The sequence below is a fragment of the Exophiala bonariae genome, assembly GCF_035927105.1.
Source record: "Exophiala bonariae strain CCFEE 5792 chromosome Unknown scaffold_25, whole genome shotgun sequence".
Lineage (NCBI taxonomy): Eukaryota > Fungi > Ascomycota > Eurotiomycetes > Chaetothyriales > Herpotrichiellaceae > Exophiala > Exophiala bonariae.
The window spans coordinates 504,264-524,376 of record NW_027042500.1 but is presented as its reverse complement, the minus strand read 5'-3'; the positions used below and the strand labels follow the sequence as shown (position 1 = coordinate 524,376).

At 46.8% G+C, this 20,113-nt stretch overlaps 7 protein-coding genes across 7 annotated transcripts; 3 read left to right on the top strand and 4 right to left on the bottom strand.

Moving 5' to 3' along the window:
• Positions 1-89: 89 nt before the first annotated feature.
• Positions 90-1,804, bottom strand: LTR84_006692 (uncharacterized protein; the record flags this gene model as incomplete). Its single annotated transcript, XM_064850252.1, has 2 exons — positions 90-325; positions 382-1,804. 2 exons carry the CDS (start codon positions 1,802-1,804, stop codon positions 90-92), a joined length of 1,659 nt encoding a protein of 552 aa, XP_064703139.1.
• A 1,094-nt stretch (positions 1,805-2,898) lies between these two features.
• On the bottom strand, positions 2,899-4,085 carry LTR84_006691 (uncharacterized protein; the record flags this gene model as incomplete). The annotated part of the gene is made up of 3 exons (XM_064850251.1): positions 2,899-3,083; positions 3,144-3,565; positions 3,619-4,085. 3 exons carry the CDS (start codon positions 4,083-4,085, stop codon positions 2,899-2,901), a joined length of 1,074 nt encoding a protein of 357 aa, XP_064703138.1.
• A 4,129-nt stretch (positions 4,086-8,214) lies between these two features.
• Positions 8,215-8,982, top strand: LTR84_006690 (uncharacterized protein; the record flags this gene model as incomplete). Its single annotated transcript, XM_064850250.1, has 1 exon — positions 8,215-8,982. The coding sequence occupies one exon, from the start codon at positions 8,215-8,217 to the stop codon at positions 8,980-8,982; it is 768 nt and encodes a 255-aa protein (XP_064703137.1).
• A 722-nt stretch (positions 8,983-9,704) lies between these two features.
• Positions 9,705-11,963, top strand: LTR84_006689 (uncharacterized protein; the record flags this gene model as incomplete). Its single annotated transcript, XM_064850249.1, has 3 exons — positions 9,705-10,409; positions 10,462-10,864; positions 10,915-11,963. 3 exons carry the CDS (start codon positions 9,705-9,707, stop codon positions 11,961-11,963), a joined length of 2,157 nt encoding a protein of 718 aa, XP_064703136.1.
• Positions 11,964-12,282: 319 nt separating this feature from the next.
• On the bottom strand, positions 12,283-13,669 carry LTR84_006688 (uncharacterized protein; the record flags this gene model as incomplete). Its single annotated transcript, XM_064850248.1, has 3 exons — positions 12,283-12,323; positions 12,380-13,389; positions 13,446-13,669. The coding sequence occupies 3 exons, from the start codon at positions 13,667-13,669 to the stop codon at positions 12,283-12,285; spliced, it is 1,275 nt and encodes a 424-aa protein (XP_064703135.1).
• A 1,346-nt stretch (positions 13,670-15,015) lies between these two features.
• LTR84_006687 (uncharacterized protein) lies at positions 15,016-16,770 on the bottom strand (the record flags this gene model as incomplete). Its single annotated transcript, XM_064850247.1, has 3 exons — positions 15,016-15,944; positions 16,007-16,615; positions 16,671-16,770. 3 exons carry the CDS (start codon positions 16,768-16,770, stop codon positions 15,016-15,018), a joined length of 1,638 nt encoding a protein of 545 aa, XP_064703134.1.
• Positions 16,771-18,214: 1,444 nt separating this feature from the next.
• Positions 18,215-19,971, top strand: LTR84_006686 (uncharacterized protein; the record flags this gene model as incomplete). Its single annotated transcript, XM_064850246.1, has 5 exons — positions 18,215-18,467; positions 18,517-18,606; positions 18,836-18,977; positions 19,025-19,041; positions 19,097-19,971. 5 exons carry the CDS (start codon positions 18,215-18,217, stop codon positions 19,969-19,971), a joined length of 1,377 nt encoding a protein of 458 aa, XP_064703133.1.
• Between the last annotated feature and the right edge of the window lie 142 nt (positions 19,972-20,113).

Genomic DNA, 20,113 nt, shown 5'->3' with positions numbered 1-20,113 from the left:
GTTGTGCCGAAAAATAGCATTCTTTTGCCTCCAGGTCAACCACCCATCCGTTTCACTGAAGATGCGTTCGAAGGATTCAAATATAGTCGCTATAAAAGCTCCTCACTTCGCTCCACACCTAGCCCATAATCATGAAACATACCTGACGCCTGATTTGAGCTCGAATATAGTCTTCGGCGGAGCCGAACTTGTACACCAGTACCACTTTTATTCTCAATGGTATGATGCATTTTAATGGGTCCTGGACCCTCCATGTTTTCAATCACATCGAAAATTTGCAGCATGCGGGTAACTGTAAACATAACCTTGGTGCGCGCGAATTGCTCTGATGTTAAGGTCAGTATCAGTGCTAACGAAGGAGGAGAATGGATCTAGACCCACGGCCGATGCATTGTCTTGAGCCGCCACCAAATGGAATGAAATCCCATCCAAATTTGCGGCCCTGCCATCTTGAAGGTTTGTATTCATCCACATCCGGACCCCATATATCCTCACGATGTTGCATAGAGTATGTAGGTATCAACACCTGAGTGTCTTTGGGCACGAACACCGGGCTTTTGCCATCAGCACCGCCCCCTCGTGGCAATGTAGTGTCTCGGATAGCCACTCGCTCGTTCATAGGCACGATGCTAACAAATCTGATAGTCTCATTAATCACAGCTTGTAAGTATTGACAAGTCCAAAGCTTGTCAAAAGTAACGTCTGACATTGGATCATCAGAAATGTTGTGCAATATCTCCGCCCGAGTCTTTTCAAAGATTGCTTGATGTCGGGAAAGGAAGTAGAATATCCATCCTAGAAGTGATGCCGTTGTATCTCTGGACGCATGAAGAACATTCAGTAGTTCACTTCTAAGTTCCAGTGGATTCTTCGTTTCCCTTATCAATTCGTTCAACAGGACAAACTTCTGGTCACCCGAGAATCCCACACCCGCATCCTCTCCTACGGAAATAGTCTCCTTTACCTTTTCCGCCACAAAATGGTCCACAACATCTTGAACTGCTTTGCAGTGACTGGGAAACGACCTATCATAGACCAGCCATCCGTATTTGGCAAGCGCACCCCTTCGATCGATGATACGCTTGGCTTCATCAAGATGATACCCAAATTGTGCTATATCAGGGCCACGAGGGTCCCATTCTAGCTTTGTATAAGCCCGTCGGTCTGGACTTTGTGAATAGACCGACTGGCCGAAGAGAAATTCTGTCGAAATATCGAGGGTAAAGTTGGAAAACAAAGGGGCAAGATCCAGTTTACTGGTCCAGCCATCCTCGTCACTCACCCGGATTTTCTCAAGCAATATCTGGAAATGGCGCTCAAAGAGGCCAATATCCGCCACATTGTGTCGAGCAAATTGAGGCCTGATTAACGCTCTCGAATGCTTCCATTTCTGTTGTCGGTTGGTCATTACACCAGACCCCAACAATGATTTGAAACATTTCTCACGATGCGGCCCAATATCGAAATCCTGCGACTGTGCAGCGAACATCGCTTTGGCATTTTCTGCATCCCGCGTGACAAGAAGTTCATAGTCAAATATACCCGCTTTGACTGTGTGGACATGTTTTCCCATAGAGTTTAACGTTTCGTGCATCCAGATAGGTCCCCATTCCTCTTTCGTCGCTTTGATGCTTTGTCTCAACGTCCCTGTCCCAAATAATCCGATAGTGGGTACACTTGGTGGACGCTGGCATCCTCGTAGCATAGACTCCCGAGCGTTGTGGTGTCGAAGTTTTCTAGCGAGTACGAGTTTGTAGGCAAAGGCTATAACAATAGCAATCAACACTATGATGGTAGTCTTCATCCTGCTAGACGTTGAAGGTCGAAATGTTGGAAGTACAATCTACAACCTTAGTTTTCATCGTAAGTGCCTCTACTTCGAGTATATAGTGAATAAAGCGTATATATGCTCCATTCTGTGGCCCTGAGGGAAGTAGCCATTCCTAGGAGCTGGCAAAATTATGGAGCCACAGTACCGCATGCATGACGTATTGGGATGCGGGCCGGATAAGTTGTTGGACTGACCAAGGACATGTAAATTGCAGCACGAGGTCCACAGTGCGCCGGAAGTGTTCCTTGTTTCCGCTGATCGGCATCTTCGCCAATCTGTTGACGCGAAGCGATTCTGTCGATCAGTTTGGGATGACTTCCGGCTCATATGTCCGATAGATCAATCCTCCAAATAGCACACCAACGACCCGCTTCTCGGGAATTTAAGAAGGGTAAACCCATCGGACCATCAGTCTCGTTCTCCACGTGACACATCGTGACACATCGTGCTGGACAGCAGATCAGTAATAATCCGTCAATTGGCAGCTGCCGCACCAATTTGATGCGTCAATGGTCAATCATCGATAAAATTGCCTGTCTTGATGATGAGGCAATGATCAAACAAACAGGAGTTCTACAATATGCAAAGCGGATGATTTAGATCATCCTCTCAGGGCACTTGTATAGGGATTAGAATAGCCGCCACGATAGCGAAACCAGAGACCTTGAACCATTCATTCGACGATTATTTGCGGCCACCATATCGATACCATCTGTTTGTTCTTTCCGGCACCAGCTTCCATTTCCTTCCATCATGTCGTTAGCTCTCTGAGCTCTAGGTATCTAGTAGTGGAGTGGGAGCTAACGCCCCACAGGAACCAAGGAGTTTCATTTGAGATGGTTTTCGCGTCGCCACTGGAAGCTAATATCTTCAGATTGCTCTTGTGTTATAGGACGTATCCTTTCCTTTGTCAAGGGATAGGTAATCATGATCAGGTCATTCACTCACAGCCAAGGCAAACCTTTAGTTGATATCTCTATAGGCTTTGTGTTCAATATCAAAATCATATCAACACCTGGGAAATCAGATCGATCTATCTCATACGATATCTACGTAAGACAGTTTCATCAGTTTAGTAGTGACACCTTCAGGCTCACGCCATCTCGTGGCCTCAATACCAATCGCCACATCTTCAACTCCTCGGGGTCTTGCACGTTCGCATCAAGCTCAAACGTATACTTGCTCAGCAACGCGCATAATATTGTCTTCATTTCAACCTCCGCAAACTTTCGCCCAACGCAACCTCTGGGCCCTATGCATACAGTTAGGTATAGTACAAATAGGTTTTTAGTTCGGGGTCTTTCTGTCTTACCTTGCAAGAATGTCATAAATGCATTTGTGGTGTACGTATCAGGAAGATTTTTCCACCGCGTAGGGTCAAAGGTGTTCGCAGTATCTCCCCAGTATGTCGGTAAACGATTGATACAGTTTGCCATTAAATAGATCGTGGTTCCACCTGGTACAAAATATCCGCCCAACGTGTCGTCTTCAATGGTCTTGCGAACTGTCATAGGGATAGACGGGATATAACGGAGCGACTCTTTGCAAACATCCTCAAGATATGGCAGGAGATCAACATCTGCATGGTTAACCTTACTAACGTCTTCTCGAGTGTCTGCGTCGAACAGGAAGGGCATGTGCGAACGAATTTCATTCCGCAATCTGCCTTGGATTTCAGGATTTTTGGCGAGTAAGAGAAGTGTCCATGCAGCCGTGGTAGCAGTTGTGTCGTGTCTATGGTCCTGGGTCAGTAATGCAGATGCGGAGGGGGTAAAAGAAGGTCTAACCCAGCTCCTAGAAAAGTCATGACTTGATCTCGCATCGTCTCAACTGTTAAAAAATCCTCTTTTGATGCTGTCAAATTATTCTTCACGATCAATCCGATTATATCCTTATGGTGCACTTTTGAGCTCTCCTCTTCAGTTGAAGCCTTATTGTAAATGATCCGAGTTGCGTGATCAAGGATGATACTGCGCGCTTTGGCCATGTCGCGGTTGGCTCTGACTGGAAGTAACCGAACTAATGGTGTAAACGCTGCGAGGCCGTTAATAACCCGCGCTTGGATGTCAAACTCGAAACATCGGCGGTAAGCGTCACGCAGAGGGGCTTCAGGATTCGTCAGAGAGTCGATATCTGTCCCAAGGCCAGCGCGTCCGATAATGTCGAGTGTAGTTCTATTCAGCCAGTCAAGAACTTCGAAGCATTTGGTATTGCTGTTCTGTTTGTTCATTTCGATGTTCCAAAGGTTTGACATGTGAAGTGATTTAGCCCAGAAGATTGGCATCAGAGATCGGATTGAAGTAATAGAGAAGGCCGGAGTCAATGCTTTTCTCTGGACAACATGAGAATTCCCCTCTGCAAGTAGAACTCCTGTGTTATGTTAAAAAGTTGAATGAAGATAAGAACATTTGCAGAAAACATTACCTTCGCCAAGGATTTGTCTCATCCAAACCCGTGCCCGTTGTGGTTTTGGATAATTATAAGGGTTTCGGACAGTCATTTGCTTGATCGCATCATCATCGGTCACCGATAGACGCTCGCTTCCGAAAGGAAAGAAATACCGAACTATCGGGCCATGCTTAGAATGCCAGTCTCTTTGAACAACTCCGCACTCAGTCGTAATGATTGTGAGAAATTGACCCCAGAGCGGGAATCCTGGCACTGTCGGAACATGTCGTAGTTCAGAGATGTAAAATGGAAATATCCAGCAGGCGTAGACTGTATAAAGGGCCAGGGAAACAGGAAGAATGTACCTCAAAGCCACGGGTGTACTTAGTTCTGGCCAAATTCTGCAGCTCAGAAGGGCTATAACTGCACTGATGGCCATGAAAGGCAGAAAAGGCACGTTCAAAGCCATGTTGATGATGATGGCAGAGATTGGACAAAAAGAAGCAACAGATTAATGAAAATTTGAAGCAAGCAAAACATGTCATATACTCTTCCCACTAGGCCAGAGATATATCTGACACCTTTGATAAACGTGCGTAAAGATCGAAGAATGATGCAAGCCTACGAGGACATGCCATTCGTATGGATGAAAAAATCGAAATGGTTCCAATGACGGCATCTCTGGAACATCTCCTAGCTGTCCATTGATACACCTCCATGACTGCAGTCTTATGTTTGTGGATACCTGGTTCCCAACCAATCAATGCTTTTGGTTCCATAATTAACCCGTTCCACACTGTTGATAAAGTCGTAATCTTCGTCACGCTCAACCAATTCAGGACTTCTCATCGTTTCTAGTAAATTCTGTTGTGATAGTTTGAGTCAAATAGTCTTCGAAAGATGTGCAGCAATCCTACTTATTTCGGTAAAACGCCCTGGAGAGCCTTTGGTGTGAAATCAATATGCAGGAGAATGGACTCTTTATCCACTGCGGCAAAATCATCCCGGTTTACAAAAATGACCGATTGATATCATACTCTTATCAGGGATTACTAAATCAAGGCTGAATGGCTAGTAATGATAAAGGGTCCTTGTGAGCTCTGCCGATCATGAATATTTCTCGATCGAAAGAGCCCTTCAAATGTTCAAGCCCTGGAGGTTCCCCGACATATATTCAGAACACTCTACTTGAATTACAGCTTTATTGTCAGCACGATAAGCTTTATCATGTCTCTAATGAATTTAACTTACCATGCTGCGAGCACTTTTCTTCCTGTAAATCTTACCAAGCAAGAATCATCAGACATTCAGATGTTGATGGTCTCCAGCCTTCCGATCCTCGATCCATGGTCGATATTCGATGGTGTTTTCTCGAAAGTCATGGGCTACGAGGCAAAAGAATTCGCCTTTGCTCCTGGCCAAACACCAATGTCGACACTGAAAGAGACACTCCTCGTCATACTTGTTTACTACGTTGTAATACTCGGTGGACGTGAGCTCATGCAAAAGCGCAAACCTTTCAAGCTCAATTGTCTCTTCATTATCCACAATTTTTGTCTTTCTATAATATCAGGATCATTACTTCTGCTATTTATGCAGCAAATTATTCCTGGAATCTGGAGAAATGGACTTTTTGACGGTGTCTGTGGTGCAACTGGCTGGTCAGAGAAACTAGTGGTTTTGTATTATCTCAACTACCTGACAAAGTATCTCGAGCTGCTTGACACGGTCTTTCTAGTTCTGAGGAGAAAGCCTCTGACTTTTCTACATACCTATCACCATGGCGCGACAGCATTTCTTTGCTATACACAGCTTCTGGGTGAGACATCAGTCTCATGGGTTCCCATTACATTGAACCTTGGAGTTCATGTAATTATGTACTGGTAAGACTCCCGAAAGCCATAAACAAACCAGGCCTCCCTCTAATATAACTAGGTACTATTTTCAAGCAGCCCGTGGTATCAAGATTTGGTGGAAGCAATGCATCACCATCTTTCAAATCATTCAGTTCATACTTGATCTAGGTCAGTGGAATCTATTCCGGAGCAATCCTTGCTCTTTGTTGTTCAGAAATCAAACTGAAGTCTAATGTCAACATCAGGGTTCATATACTTCGCGTCATACACATATTTCGCGGACACATATGCTCGCTGGCTACCACACAAAGGGTTCTGTGGAGTGAAAAAGCAGGAGATGGCGGCAGTGACAGGCTGCACTATTTTGACATCCTACCTCGCGCTGTTCGTCGGCTTTTATTTCTCCACATACAGAAAGAAAAGCCCAAAGAAAGCTCTCCGTCGAGCTTCAAAGACAGAAGTTCCTACAGCAGGGCAGACAACTGAAATAGCAACCGACACACTGCTATCGGCCAGAGCTACTGTTTTGGACGCTATGAAAGATTAAGATAGGTTATTGTAAGGGTTCTCCAAGTGGGATGCATTTTTCTTTGGTCAAGATTGGTTCTCAGGCACTATCTCTCCTGACAAGAGCGCAAGTGATGAGAAAAACTGTTGGCATAGTTATGAATGTCTCGCTTGCAGCCCCCACCCATGGACGAAGTTCCAAAGATCACCAGGTTCCGGAGAAAACCATAGCATATGGACAATTTATCTCGTGTCGAAGGGACTATGAATGGGATGCATCCTAGGAACAATGCAAAATGATGGATCCAGGGCCTAGCAAATTATCGATACACTACTCCTTGGCTGCGGGAATACATCCGAGATTGTTGGAATTTTAGGTGCACCGCCACCTAGTTAGAGTACGCCACACAGCGTACTCCAAGGTGTCCAGCCACCCTCTTTTGGGGCACCCTGCCTCCTATAGCTAGGTGTATATAGCGGGCTCCCGACCCCTAAGGTTAGAGGGACTTCTCAAACATTCCATTCACTTCATACCTTGCTCATAGAGCTTTTTTGATATGCCGCTCGTACGTAAATTATGAAGTTCAGTTCTTTGCGAACACCTATGTCATATCTTGCGCCTACCTACCTACCGAGCATGTGGGATATAGAACGTGTCAAAATTCGTTAGAATAAGGTTTATTAGCTTGCTAAACCGGGCTCAATCGTCCGGGATAAAATTCCTTTGTCCGGTAGTGCTACGTACAACTGGGTCCAGGACCGTGGGTCCATACGCGGCGCAGGCTTCTGGATCTCGATCTAACACTTAGGGCACCACCGACCCGCATGTTGCATTTACCTTTTCACCTGCTTGCGAATAACCTGAGCATCTTGTTGGCTGTTTGTCATGATCTTGGCCCCAGGGTGAGTGGCACTATCAATGGCGATCAAGGTCTTGTTTGTCCTCCGACGGAAACGTCAGTACTTGGGAAAAACCAAATGCAGTACGCCGACTTTGGCCAATGCAGAATGTCTTTCGCGACCTGCGGAAGCGACTATCTTATCAATTGAAGATCTCTGGATCTGCGACTCACAATTCAGGAGTATCTTATCCATATGGATCTTCCTGGCATCGATCTGCTATCACCAGCTGATTTGACGCGGACAAAATCACACATTCTGTGTTGTCATTATCCATCTCAGTGTAGCCAGTGTTACAATTCGCTGGACCTATGGAGTCATGGTTCGAACTAGATTTGCCTCCAGAAACTCAGTGTATCAGAACGTTGTGGAAATTGTCCGGCCCTAAAGCCTCTCTCTATATTTTTCAAGAACAGCATAATAAATATCACGACGCGGACGAAGACCAGTATGTCTTTTGGGGCAACAATCGCAAGTGACACGATAAGCATGACGACTATTGAGGCTCTACTAGCATTACTTGAAGCTATCTGGTGCTTGTTCACTGGCGAGAATCTTTGGAAGCTTTTGATCCTACTGCTGCTGTTGTCGAACTTTAAAGTCTTTCCCTTCATATACCATTTGCGGATATTGAATGGTGTACGATTCCTGCTTCGGTCACAGAGGCCAGAACAAAAGATTCACGCCGAGCATCTTTTCCAGCCGCTGATCACATCATCGAACACTTGTCTCATGGAGACCGACATTTTCGGTCACAAGTCTAACAGCACCTACTTCACGGACATTGACATTGCACGAGTGCATTTGGTTACCACCATGTTTGGGGAGGGCATTGAGACAATTCGTGGTGGTACGACGATGAATGGGCTCAGCAGGAAGCCGTACAGCAAGTTTTCCTTGGCTCTAGGCGCGGTGAGCTGTACCTTTCAGAAAGAATTGCTTCCTTACGAGACTTATGACATGTGGACGCGAATTTTGTCTTGGGATGACAAATGGCTTTACATTGTGACACACTTTGTCAAGAAAGAGTCAGCAATATATCCTCGACGATCGTCACTATATCCCGAACAAGGTGTGAAAGATGCGTCAAACTTTGGACAAGATAAGGTCAACTCAGAAAGCGCCGAGAGTCAAGCCGCCGCTGGTGGGTTGGCGCGATACCCCATTGCTGCATCTGCTATGAGCAAAGTAGTGTTCAAAAACGGCCGACGCACCATCAAACCACGGGAGATGATTGCTGCGTCTGGTCTCTTGGGAAACAAAAATCATGGTGAAACTGAAAGAGAAGGAAGCATAGACACTGCAGCATGTGAAAATGCAACTGAGAAGGAACGGCAGCGTGGAATGCGAATTGCATCTATGTTAGCCAATCAGATTGATCTGGAAAAGGAATTCAATGGAGATGTGGCCCTTGGAAGACATCACGATGGATTCGGGGTCGAAGGAGTTGTGGCAACCCTGGCGCAGTTGGGCAAGATCTCGAATTTTCAACTTATATAGCGGGACTACACTGCAGCATGATGTGACCAATCCCCGCTTTCATACATCAAAGTCCCAAGAAGTATTGTTGGCTCCAAAATTTGTTCCAATTATGGAGACCGTTGGCCCTAATTGGGATGATCAACATTAGGCTCGGATACTTGAGCCAGATCGCCAATCGTTCGCTTGGCTAACCGAGAAAGACTTTCAGGGGCCGATTGTTTTGTGTATTCGTACGAAGTACGCAAGAGTGGGTAGCATGATCGTCCCTACCAAGATAAATGCCCCACATTATGTATTTACGCATTTCCGAAACGACTTCATCTGGTCTCATGCTATGCGAAATTAGTTCTTTGGAAAAGTTAGATATGTGTCAAATGTTTGTTCCATCTCAGTTCAGGATCCGCTTAGTCGGTGAATTACTATTTGCGACAATCGCATGCAGGGACGGCATCAATCATTATCCACCTGACATCATGAGCGCTTCGCACATGGCGTATAGGATGAATTGCTTTGACTGTCCAGTGCAACCATGTATGGATCAAAACTTCAATGGACTTGATTTTCCTTGTCGATCGAACACATACTATTATCACAAAGAAATTGGGGTGAGTTGATAGAATTCTGGAGCTCGGTTGCTGGAGATACATTGCAAACGACGCTGCGAGAGTTTTAGCTCCCTTGCCAGCACTAGCACACCAACCTATCTCGTTTAACAGTAGGAGAATCAGTAATCGGAGACTATGGGACACTTTGCCCCGGCGTATCAACAGGCGAGCAATGATGCATGGTTGAACGAAATGGTGGGAGATATCGCCTCAAGGGCTTCACCACATCGGAGTTCGTCGATGGGGGAGAGGAGTGCTTCTCTCCGAAGCTGGCATACAGCTCAGAGCTTTGCTCGTGGTACTAGTGAAGGAGACGGTGACTGTGCGGCATCGAAAACGGCGAAGAACTATGATAGATTTCATCATGGCGTCAATGGACTACTGCTCGAGAGTTCAGATCTGCCTCTTGATTCACCTACTGGACGTACAACAGGCATCGCGGATGAAGACTTTGTGGGGTCTTTGAAATCGCCTACAAAGAAGCCGGCAGTTCCAAGCAAGTTATCGAAAATTAGTCCAAGCATTCCGATACACTCGGGGCGGTCCCCGACCCCAACACTGCGATATCAACGAAAGCCCGATCTGAGGAGTAGTGCCAATGATAACCAGCATCTACCCCAACTCGAGAGACGATTATCAGATGTTCCGGAGTTCACTGGGTTTGACTCCCATCCCGCCGTAAGACCTCTCGAAAGCAGGGTGGCACTTGGAGAGGCAGCTGGTCCGACCATGGAGGACGATTCGGCGCAGTACCCTGGAATGCCAACATTAATCCCTATAGTTATAGGAATCTGTCTCTCCGTGTTCATTATTTCACTTGACAGAAACATCATCACGACGGTACAAGTCTCCTTTTCAACACCGCTACGATGGACTATGCTGATAATTGAAGGCGATTCCTGATATTACCGCTGATTTTCATTCATACGATTCCATCGGTTGGTATGGTAGCGCATATCTCATGACTGCCTCGGCATTCCAACCATTATACGGGAGGATTTACATGTCATTTGCAACCAAATCGACTTTCTTGGTTGCGTTGGCCATCTTCCAAGTGGGTAGTATTATTGTGGCAGCATGTCCATCATCAGATGTACTCATTGTTGGACGAGCCATACAAGGCGTCGGAAGTGCTGGATTACTGACTGGTGCGTTCGTTGTGGCAACTCATGCAGTTAGAATTGAACAACGGCCCGTGCTTTTCGCTCTTGTGGGTATCCTGTACGGAGTTGGAGCGTTGTGTGGCCCTTTACTTGGAGGTGCATTGACAGACACGATTGGATGGCGATGGTGCTGTAAGTTAAAGCCTTTCGTGTTTCAAAATAATCGCTCATCAACGACTTAGTCTGGATCAACCTGCCTATCGGTGCTCTCACATTCTTGGCTGTTCTGATGTGCTTCAAACCCAAGAATGTAGGAAAACGTCCTTCTTTTCTTCGCAGGCTCGTTACGCTCGACTGGTTCGGCAATTTAATTCTACTTGGAGCAATGGCAATGCTTTTCCTGGCACTTCAATTTTCGGAGGAACGATATTCGTGGTCTAGTGCACGATCCATAGGATTACTTTGTGGATTCGGAGCTACAACTTTGATATTTGCGGCTTGGCTCAAGTATCGTGGAGAATCTGCTCTCATACCCCCAAGGATCATCAAACAACGCACCGTGGCTGCAAGCTGTGGCGCAGCATTTCTGATCTATGGAGCCCTTCTCATACACTCATACTACCTTCCTGTGTGGTTCCAGGCTGTCAAAGGCACATCTGCTGTAACATCTGGGGTTAATATGGTGCCATATATGGCAGCCAACGCCCTGTTCTCGTTGATAGCAGGGGTCTTTGTGTCTAAGAACGGACTCTTTGCACCTCCTTCGATCATCGGTTGCGCCATTGGAACGATTGGTTCCGGCCTGTTAGCCACGATTGACGAATCAGTGCCTACGGCACGATGGGTCGGATTTCAGATCCTCACATCAGTTGGTCTCGGCATGGCAATTCAGCAAGGTTTTAGTGCAGTTCAAGCGATGTTACCATTGGAGGAAGTTCCCATTGGCACAGCAGCCGTTGTTGCTTCTCAATCTCTAGGCGGGGCCATATTTGTGTCGGTCGGTAACACTTTACTTCAGAATCATCTTCTGAATCAGAACAATGAGGGTGCTATTCCGGGAGTCAACATTCGTGTTGTCTTCGAGCTCGGAGCAACCCAATTCAGAGACGTTGTTCCACCAGAATCTCTGCCCGCCCTGATCGCGCTATATAATGACGCTTTGCGCGGGGTGTTTATCGCAGCGGTCCCTCTGTGTGGAAGCGCATTCTTGTGTAGCTTGTTGATGGAATGGAGAAGTATGAGACGGCAAGAGGAAGTAGGGGGAAAGAATGATGGGAAGGAAGAGGCATAAATGTTGGAGATATAGAGGTGCATCGCTATTTAGAGTGCGCCACTTGGCGCACCTCAGGGTGTCCAGCCAATCTCTTACAGGGCAACCTGCCACCTATAGCTAGGTGTATATGGCGGGCTCCCTGCCCCTAAAGTCAAGAGGAGCCCTCAAGAAATCCATCCACTTCATACCTTGCTCATAATAAATAGTTTGGATCAAGACACGACCAACATTCATCTTTTATGCACATTATTTCCGATCATTTAAATGATCATTCAGTTTTGTACCTCCTGACTAGAACTTGTCGACCTTCATCACTGTGATAACAACCCTCATCTCTTCACGCATTGTTAACCCCGAGGGCGGAATTCCAAGCATCGGCTATTTCAGGAAGTCAGTTTGTCATGCTCCACACAGATAAAGAATATGAAACTTACCAGCAGCTTGACCGGTCTTGCCTTTGGTGGCACCTCGCGCCGACGCACAAGCGGCGATCGCCTCTTTACTGGCCTGGCATCTGTCGTTGAAGCGGTCACACATGAAAGCGCTTATTGTGTCGATGTCCAAAGCTGAGCCATGCGTGAATTGTGTCTTATCGGCAGGCTGGAATGAGTCTTCCTTTCGGCCATCAAAGCCAGGTCCGAATACAATCGCGGGATTCGTACAGGATCCGAAGTCGAGACTTCCTTTGGCCGACCCGTTCTGCCCGGACCCACTACCACTTCCTGTATTCTGTGCCTTGCTTGGTTGAGTAGTCGCTGCAGCTGCATTGCCAGCAGAAGAGGTTTGGGCCGAGTTCTCATCCGTGGCTTTTCCATCGACCTTTCCTGAGTCCATCTTGCCGTTCATGGCATTGCCTGCGTTTTGAGAGCCTTTTCCACCATTGCCGTTGTTATTGGACCCTGCCACAACTTGAAACTTTGTACAATCATCCTGAGCACCTCTTTGCGCAACGGGCATGTTGACGGGCTGATGATTTCTTGCTGCAATCATGGTACATACACGGTATATACCCACGGGCAGACCGTCGGTGACCACAGCTTGGAGAAGACCTTGGCCATTTCCATCATCATCGATGCCTTTGAAGAAAGCAAACTTGACTGGGTCGGGGGGATTGTTGTTTGTAAAAGAGCCAATATCTTGAACTGTGACGTGGCAGTGGCCAATGATGTCGCCATTTTGATTTAGATCCTGAGGGGCGGTGTAATAGTTGGTGGTGGGATTCACAAAGAAACCTGCATCGAGGTGGGCTGTTTGTACCGAGATATTAAAAGTTTGATCGGCGGTGATTTGTTGGGCTGGTTGAGGGTTGACGATCACTGCTGAGATCATGTTCTTAGCGGCAGGGATTCTACCCATTGGGATACCATTACAGGACCCGGCCGTCAGTTGCTGACCATTGGTCAATGTCTGTCCGGAGCAAAAGTTGATGAAGTTGGCATTATCACTTTTTGGCTCGGAGTCAGTAAACCACTTTCTGGCTCGGGAAAGGTGTTGACTCACGTCGCTGAAGGTGATTGACCTGCTTTTATGCCATCTGTTCCCGGCTCTTGACCAGTCTTTTCACTCGCCTTCTGTATCAGATTGGAATCTAAGCAAGTCTGACTGTTCGACTGTCGTTGCTGTCTTGGAAGAAGTCCTGTGGCTCTGACTTCTCCTCGATGCAATGCTGCTCCAGATATCAAGCTGCCCGAAGCTAGGAAGAGGGCGATGTATCGGCAAAGCATCTTGGATAGATGGAACTCCAGCTATATTCAGGTATACAAAGTAAGACTTTGAAAGCTTGGCCACGGTCAACGCGGTGTAAAGTAATGAAAATGAATGTGCGAAATAGACTTTATAGGTCTTTGAGTAAAAGAACGCACGATCAACGTGGATAGAAAAAGAACGTGCGAAGAAGAATGAATGAATGAACAGGAAGTGAATGAGACTGATATCGACGCAGCATTTGGATGTCCTCGTTGTACTCGATGTGGTCTTATAGTCATGAAAATTATTGCCATTGGTAGTCGCCGTTCAGATAGATAATCCGATCTGAAACGACATAGATACGAACTCAATCCTTGCACACCAGGGCAGGGATGTCGCACTACGGATAGTTATTGTTATTTCGAGAACTTTAGTTAGTGGCCAGCTAATCAAGGGACAAAAGCTTGGCCCTAGGCTTGTTTCGTGGCTGAGCGAGTGAAATTGAGGGGTGAGGGGCTCCCTAAGGAGTACGTACTCGTAGTCTAAGGGCAAGCCTACCTAACTTTTACCTTGGGCCGAGATACTTCGCATATCGTGGTCCGTCCCGCTTGCAGCAATAAGGCCCTTGCACGTGCATTTAAGCTTCCATCAAATGTATCAGACCGGAACAGCTATGGGCTACTGCAACAGACAGGGACACCTTGAATCTCAGCGCAAGATTCTTGTTCTTATGATGGTAGCATCTGTTCCAGAAGGAGGACCAACAGTGGTTGGGTGTCCGATATTGCTTCTTTGGATGGTAATGACACCTCTCCTGGAAACAATCTCGACGCAGACACTTCGAAAGTGGGGGGCTTTCTGTGCAACGACTGGGATGAGTCTGCGTAGTGTGGACGTTCTAATGACCTCTCTGGAGCAATTGCCCATTAAAAACATTGAGGCAGATAGTTTGACTCGCCTGTAACAGGGAGAAAGTCTAACGACAGGCGCTTGGCGCCCACCACTTCCGGGTGTGCCAACTGCAGACCTCTAGCCGATGTTTGAAACGCAGACCCTGAAACTACAAAAGGCTGCACCATCCAAGAATACTCAACCAACATGATTACCGAGTGCCTCCCATCCTCTAGCTTGACACCGTACTAGATCTCTGCTCGGTTGTCCGGCATACTTGTTGCAGGCATGCGCTGCCTGGGTGAGTGATTATTGATCAACATCTGCTGGGAAGGAGATAGTCTAAATTCTGCTTTGCGTACCATGCCATGCTCAGTCCCCGATAATAATAATGGTCCAAGACATCTCGCTCCACGACGTGTTTGATTTTCTATCATGTTGTTTCCTTTTGGTATCTATAATCATTCTTTGCGGTGAAACGAACAATCTCCGCCTATAGTTTTGTCTTTGGAGTCTTCTGTGATGCTTCTGCCCTGGCCTGCTCAACCAATATTCTCCTTAATAACTTGCCTGCGTTGCTCTTGGGAATCGTGTCCACAAACCTAATTCCACCCCGGAGCTTTTTGTAAGGTGCTACCTTCGCATGCAGCCAGCCGGTTATTTCCTTGGCCAATTCGTCCCCAGTAGTGTAAGCCTTAGCTGCCACAATGTAAGCTCTGGGCAACTCGGTAGCACGTTCCGCACTGTAAACTCCAATCACCGCAACATCGTCAACCGCAGGGTGGCCGAGCAACAGACCCTCTAGCTGAGCAGGGGCAACCTGAAAACCGTTATATTTAATCAGTTCCTTCACGCGATCGGTAATGTAAATATTGTTGTTTTCATCTGCATAACCAACATCTCCAGTCCGGTACCATCCTTTCAAGTCGATCGATTCAGCTGTCGCCTTTGGATTGTTGTAATAGCCCTTGAATAAGTTAGGCCCCTTAATCCAAAGCTCTCCTTCCTCCCCTTGGGTTACCTCTTCACCATTATCCATGAATTTCATCGACATGGATGGAACTAGTTGACCTGATGCGCCAATAGGGCTATTCCAACCAATCCAGGTCTGACTTGATACTCCTGGTGACGCTTCTGACAGCCCATAACCCTGTTTGAGAGGCACTCCCAAGCGCTTGTGGATACTCTCAATTATGTCGACGGATGTTGGAGCAGCAGATGAGTGCATCATCCGGAGGGAACTTAGATTATATCGATCGACTAGTGGGTGTTTCGCCAGTGCGAGCGCCACGGGTGGAACGATATATGCCAACGTGATCTTGTTTTCCTGAATGAGTTGGCAGAACGTGCCCAATTCAAATCGTTGCATGATGTAAATAGTGATTCCTCGATATATAGGTCCGAGAAGAAGAACAGCAATACCTTGCATTTGTCAGCATTTCCACGCCATATGGAAGAAAGGAGTTATTCGCTGCATGTCTCACCGTAAATATGATACATGGGCAAGAACCCAATGGTCCGATCGGTTTGCCAAGACGTGAAACCTTCATCTACGGTTGCAGATTGCAGTATGTTTGCGATGATGTTCTCGTGCGTCAACATAACCCCTTTTGGGAGACCCGTAGTTCCGGATGAATATACCAAAAAGGCCAAATCCTCTTTCGGGTCAATCACAGGTCTGGTGGATATGGAAGAGGTCCTTTGCAAATTCGAGAAATGTCGAAATTGGCTCTTTGGATCTTGTTCTCCTAGAATAATGACCCGGGACAATGGCAACCCAGCAATCAAAGCCGCTTCCCGCGCAACTTCAATATTAGCCATATGAGTGGTCAAAGCTTTCGCCTCGCATGACCTCAGTTGAGCGGCCAGCTCTCCTACAGTGTACAAATTGTTGAACGGACAGACCACGCCGCCAGCCCAGTGGGTTCCGAAGGTGACGACAGCAACATCGGCCGAATTGTGCACAAACAAAGCCATGACGTCTCCCTTCTGCCATTGCCATTGCTGTTGTATTCCTTGCCCGAATTGTTCTGCATTGTCACGGACATCCTCGAATGTATATTGCTTTTGTGTTGAGCTATCTGAATATATCACTGAAGACCGAGTCAGTCCTCAGGGGTGATTGCATTATAGGCCGCTTGAACTTACCATGACTATCGGGATATTCTCGAACCTTGCTCTGGAACAAAAAGCTCCAGAGATCTCCTGTAGGCACAGTGATTGGGGGGTGAGAAGATTTGATCACCATCGTATCTAAATATCGGCGTTGGTGGGCAGACGGTTAGTAAGCGTAAGATACAATTATCCGGGGGAAAAATATGATGAGAAGGAAGAAAAATAAAGAGAACGACGGCTTGTATCCATGAGGCAAGTAATGGTCATGCTAAAGTTCTTTGTCGGCGACATGTGTTCTGGTACCGGAGGAAGTGGGCTACGCCGGCTTTGCAGTGTTCGTTGATGTCTCATGATTAGTCGTAGAGCCCAACCTCGGCCAGAACCTCCCTGATTCTACGCCTTGAACCGCCTTGATTGATCGGGTTACTAACATTTGGAGCTTGAAATCTCGAACTGAGCGGAGTATCAAATTGAACTTCAACCCCGGAGTACAACCATAAGAGTTCACGGACATGGGCTAAAGCATAGAGGATGAAAAGTAATCTTACTATAATAGAGCCTCGGCTTAAAACTTACTTGATATCTCCACAACATCGCGTAATCTGGGGCTCCCACGGGGTACTTGGCACCTCGTTAGTTCTTGACTAACTAAGAACTTACAGTGTATCCGTATGACATGCAGATTGTACACTCTGTTCAAGGAGCAGTCTAGCTGACTGGTTGATAGGGCACAGTAGCACGGTCCATGGGATTGCTTAAGGCTAAGCGAGAACGAAATGTCCACAGGCTGATTGGCCCCGGTTGTAAGCCTACCTCGCTGCCAAGAAAATTTCGCGATCATTAATCAGTTCCTACTCCGCCGAGGCATCGTGCAGATTCCGCAAGTCGTAGTTGATTGGCTCCTCGAAGACTACGGAACGCAGATGATATACCGTGCATGCGATAACCAGGTACGATATGTATGCATGTAGCGATAATGGCCAGGCTATCAGAACAGCAAATATGGCAGATCCAGTAGACTTTCACCGCTCGTGGAGATAGAGTTCCCGAGCTAGTTGTCAGACTACATTCTATTCAGCTGAAGTGGACGGCACGGGACATTTGGGACATGACAAGATCTTGGGGCTGCCGACACATGGTGCATCAACTGTATGTATGCAAGGATGGAAAGAAATAGTAGCCCAATCATTCAACTTGATTGGGGAAGATTATGGGCGATAATGTTGAAATCAGAACCCAGACTCTCAGCCAAGTATCCAAGCTCCGAAATCTTCCATTCTAGTTCACCAGAAAAGCAACAAATTACTCTAACAGTACAACGGCCCATGGCCCTGGGTGGAGAGCAGAGTTTGGTGCGGGACATCAGGAGTATTTTACTATAGAATATCCCGTCTGATGCGCGGACAGAGAATGAATTCGATTCTGCAGAAGCGTTTCCAGCTTCATCAACTATATATTCCTGCCCCATACTTGCGTTTTGAAAGGAGACCTCGTAACTCACTGCCTGCATCTCTGCAAAATTTCTCCCTTTTGACCTGTCTACCCTGAGTACCTCCTCCATTTAATCCCTTCACAAGATGTCTCGAGATATCAAAGACCTCATCATGCATGGTGAGGAAGTGGTTTCTCCTAAAGTCCAAACACCAGACATTACGGTTACAGTCGACCGTAAGACTGAGCGACAAACCCTACAGAAGATGGACGTCTTATTGGTCCCCGTAACTTGCATGATTTATCTTCTTTCGTTCTTAGATAGAGCAAATATGGGAAATGCTCGAGTGGCAGGGCTCCAGACCCAGTTGAAGCTGACAGATCATCAATATCAACTTGGTATAAGCTCTGTTCTCTGTGAAAATTCCAAAGTTGACCGCAGATTTAGTTCTCACTGTCACTTACATTCCCTACATTGTTGCAGAGATTCCCAGTAACCTTGTCTTGAAGAAGGTTGGACCCCGGCTTATGATCCCCGGTATGTGTGTTTGCTGGGGAATCGTAACCACATTACAAAGCCAAGTTCAGAACTTTGGAGGGCTGGTGGCTTGCCGTTTCCTCCTAGGACTTTTCGAAGGGGGACTCTTACCTGGGATTGTGCTGTATCTTAGTAAGGATTTCCTCGTTGACACTTTGGATTTCTTTTCCACGAAACTCAGGAGATTTTCCTTCCTCGGAAACGACCCACTGATTTGAATATTCTACAGGCGGTTTCTACAGACGACATGAATTGCAGACGCGCATCAGCTTCTTCTTCTCCGCTGCAGCCTTATCTGGTGCTTTCTCCGGTCTTCTAGCCGCGGGGATTGTGCGTATGGATGGACTTGGGGGAATGGAGGGTTGGAGATGGTGAGTTTGACACGTATTTTCTACAACAAGTGTTGACATCTTGACAGGATATTCTGCATAGAAGGTAGCATTTTCGCCAATAATACTCAGACAGGATAACTTTTACTAACACACACCAGGGATTATCACTGTCGTGTTTGGAGCAGCATCATTCTTCCTTCTCCCCAACACGCCATCACAGCTCCTCGGCTTCAAAGAACAACACGTCAAGTGCTGTGAGGCACGACTCCTTCTTGATGCTGGCACCGGTATACCAGAATCGACGTCTTTCGATCTTAGGAAGTCAGTCTCAGCCTTTACCTCTCTACATATCTGGCTAGTCACCCTTAGCCAGTTTTGCGGTGGTACTTGCTTGTTCGGTCTGGCATACTTCACGCCAAGTATTGTGGCTTCGCTGGTCGCATCATTTCCCTCCAAACCGTCACTTGTGGAGATACAACTTCTCACAGTTCCACCGTTTGTTATTGCATTCGCCTTCGCTATGGCTGCAGCATATGTATCGGATCGATATCGTCGACGTGGACTCACGGCGATTTGCATGATAAGCATTGCCATCATAGGCTGGATTCTGTTCCTTACTGCTTCTCTAAAGAATGTTGGCCAGCGCTATACGTCATTGATCCTCGTCATTGTTGGGATATACTCAACCGCTCCTTCGCTAATTTCCTGGATCCCCAACAATGTCTCAACGCATATGCGCCGCGCCACAGCAATCGCCATGTCTTTTATGGCCACAAATGTTGGTGGAATCATATCATCCTGGATATATCCTCGCTCCAGTGCTCCACAATACCATTTCGCTGCGAAGTTTAATCTTGCACTGACGTGCCTTAATGTTAGCTTTATGGTAGCGGAAGTCTTGTTGCTTCGCCATCTCAACTCGCGTAAGATCGAAAAAAGAGAGGAGTTGCTCAAAGACGTCGCTCATCTAACCCCCCATGAACAGTACGAGCGGCTTGGAGATACTCATCCGGATTTCAAGTACACCCTTTAAGGCTGGTTGTATAGCGGCAAGTACGCGGGGGATCAAAGGAGGAAATTTGAGATAACGCCCTGAGAGCAGGAGGGTATAGTTGGATAATGCGGTCAAATGGATGATCTTGTGCCGGGATGGAAGAGTGGGTGGGGTGCAAGAC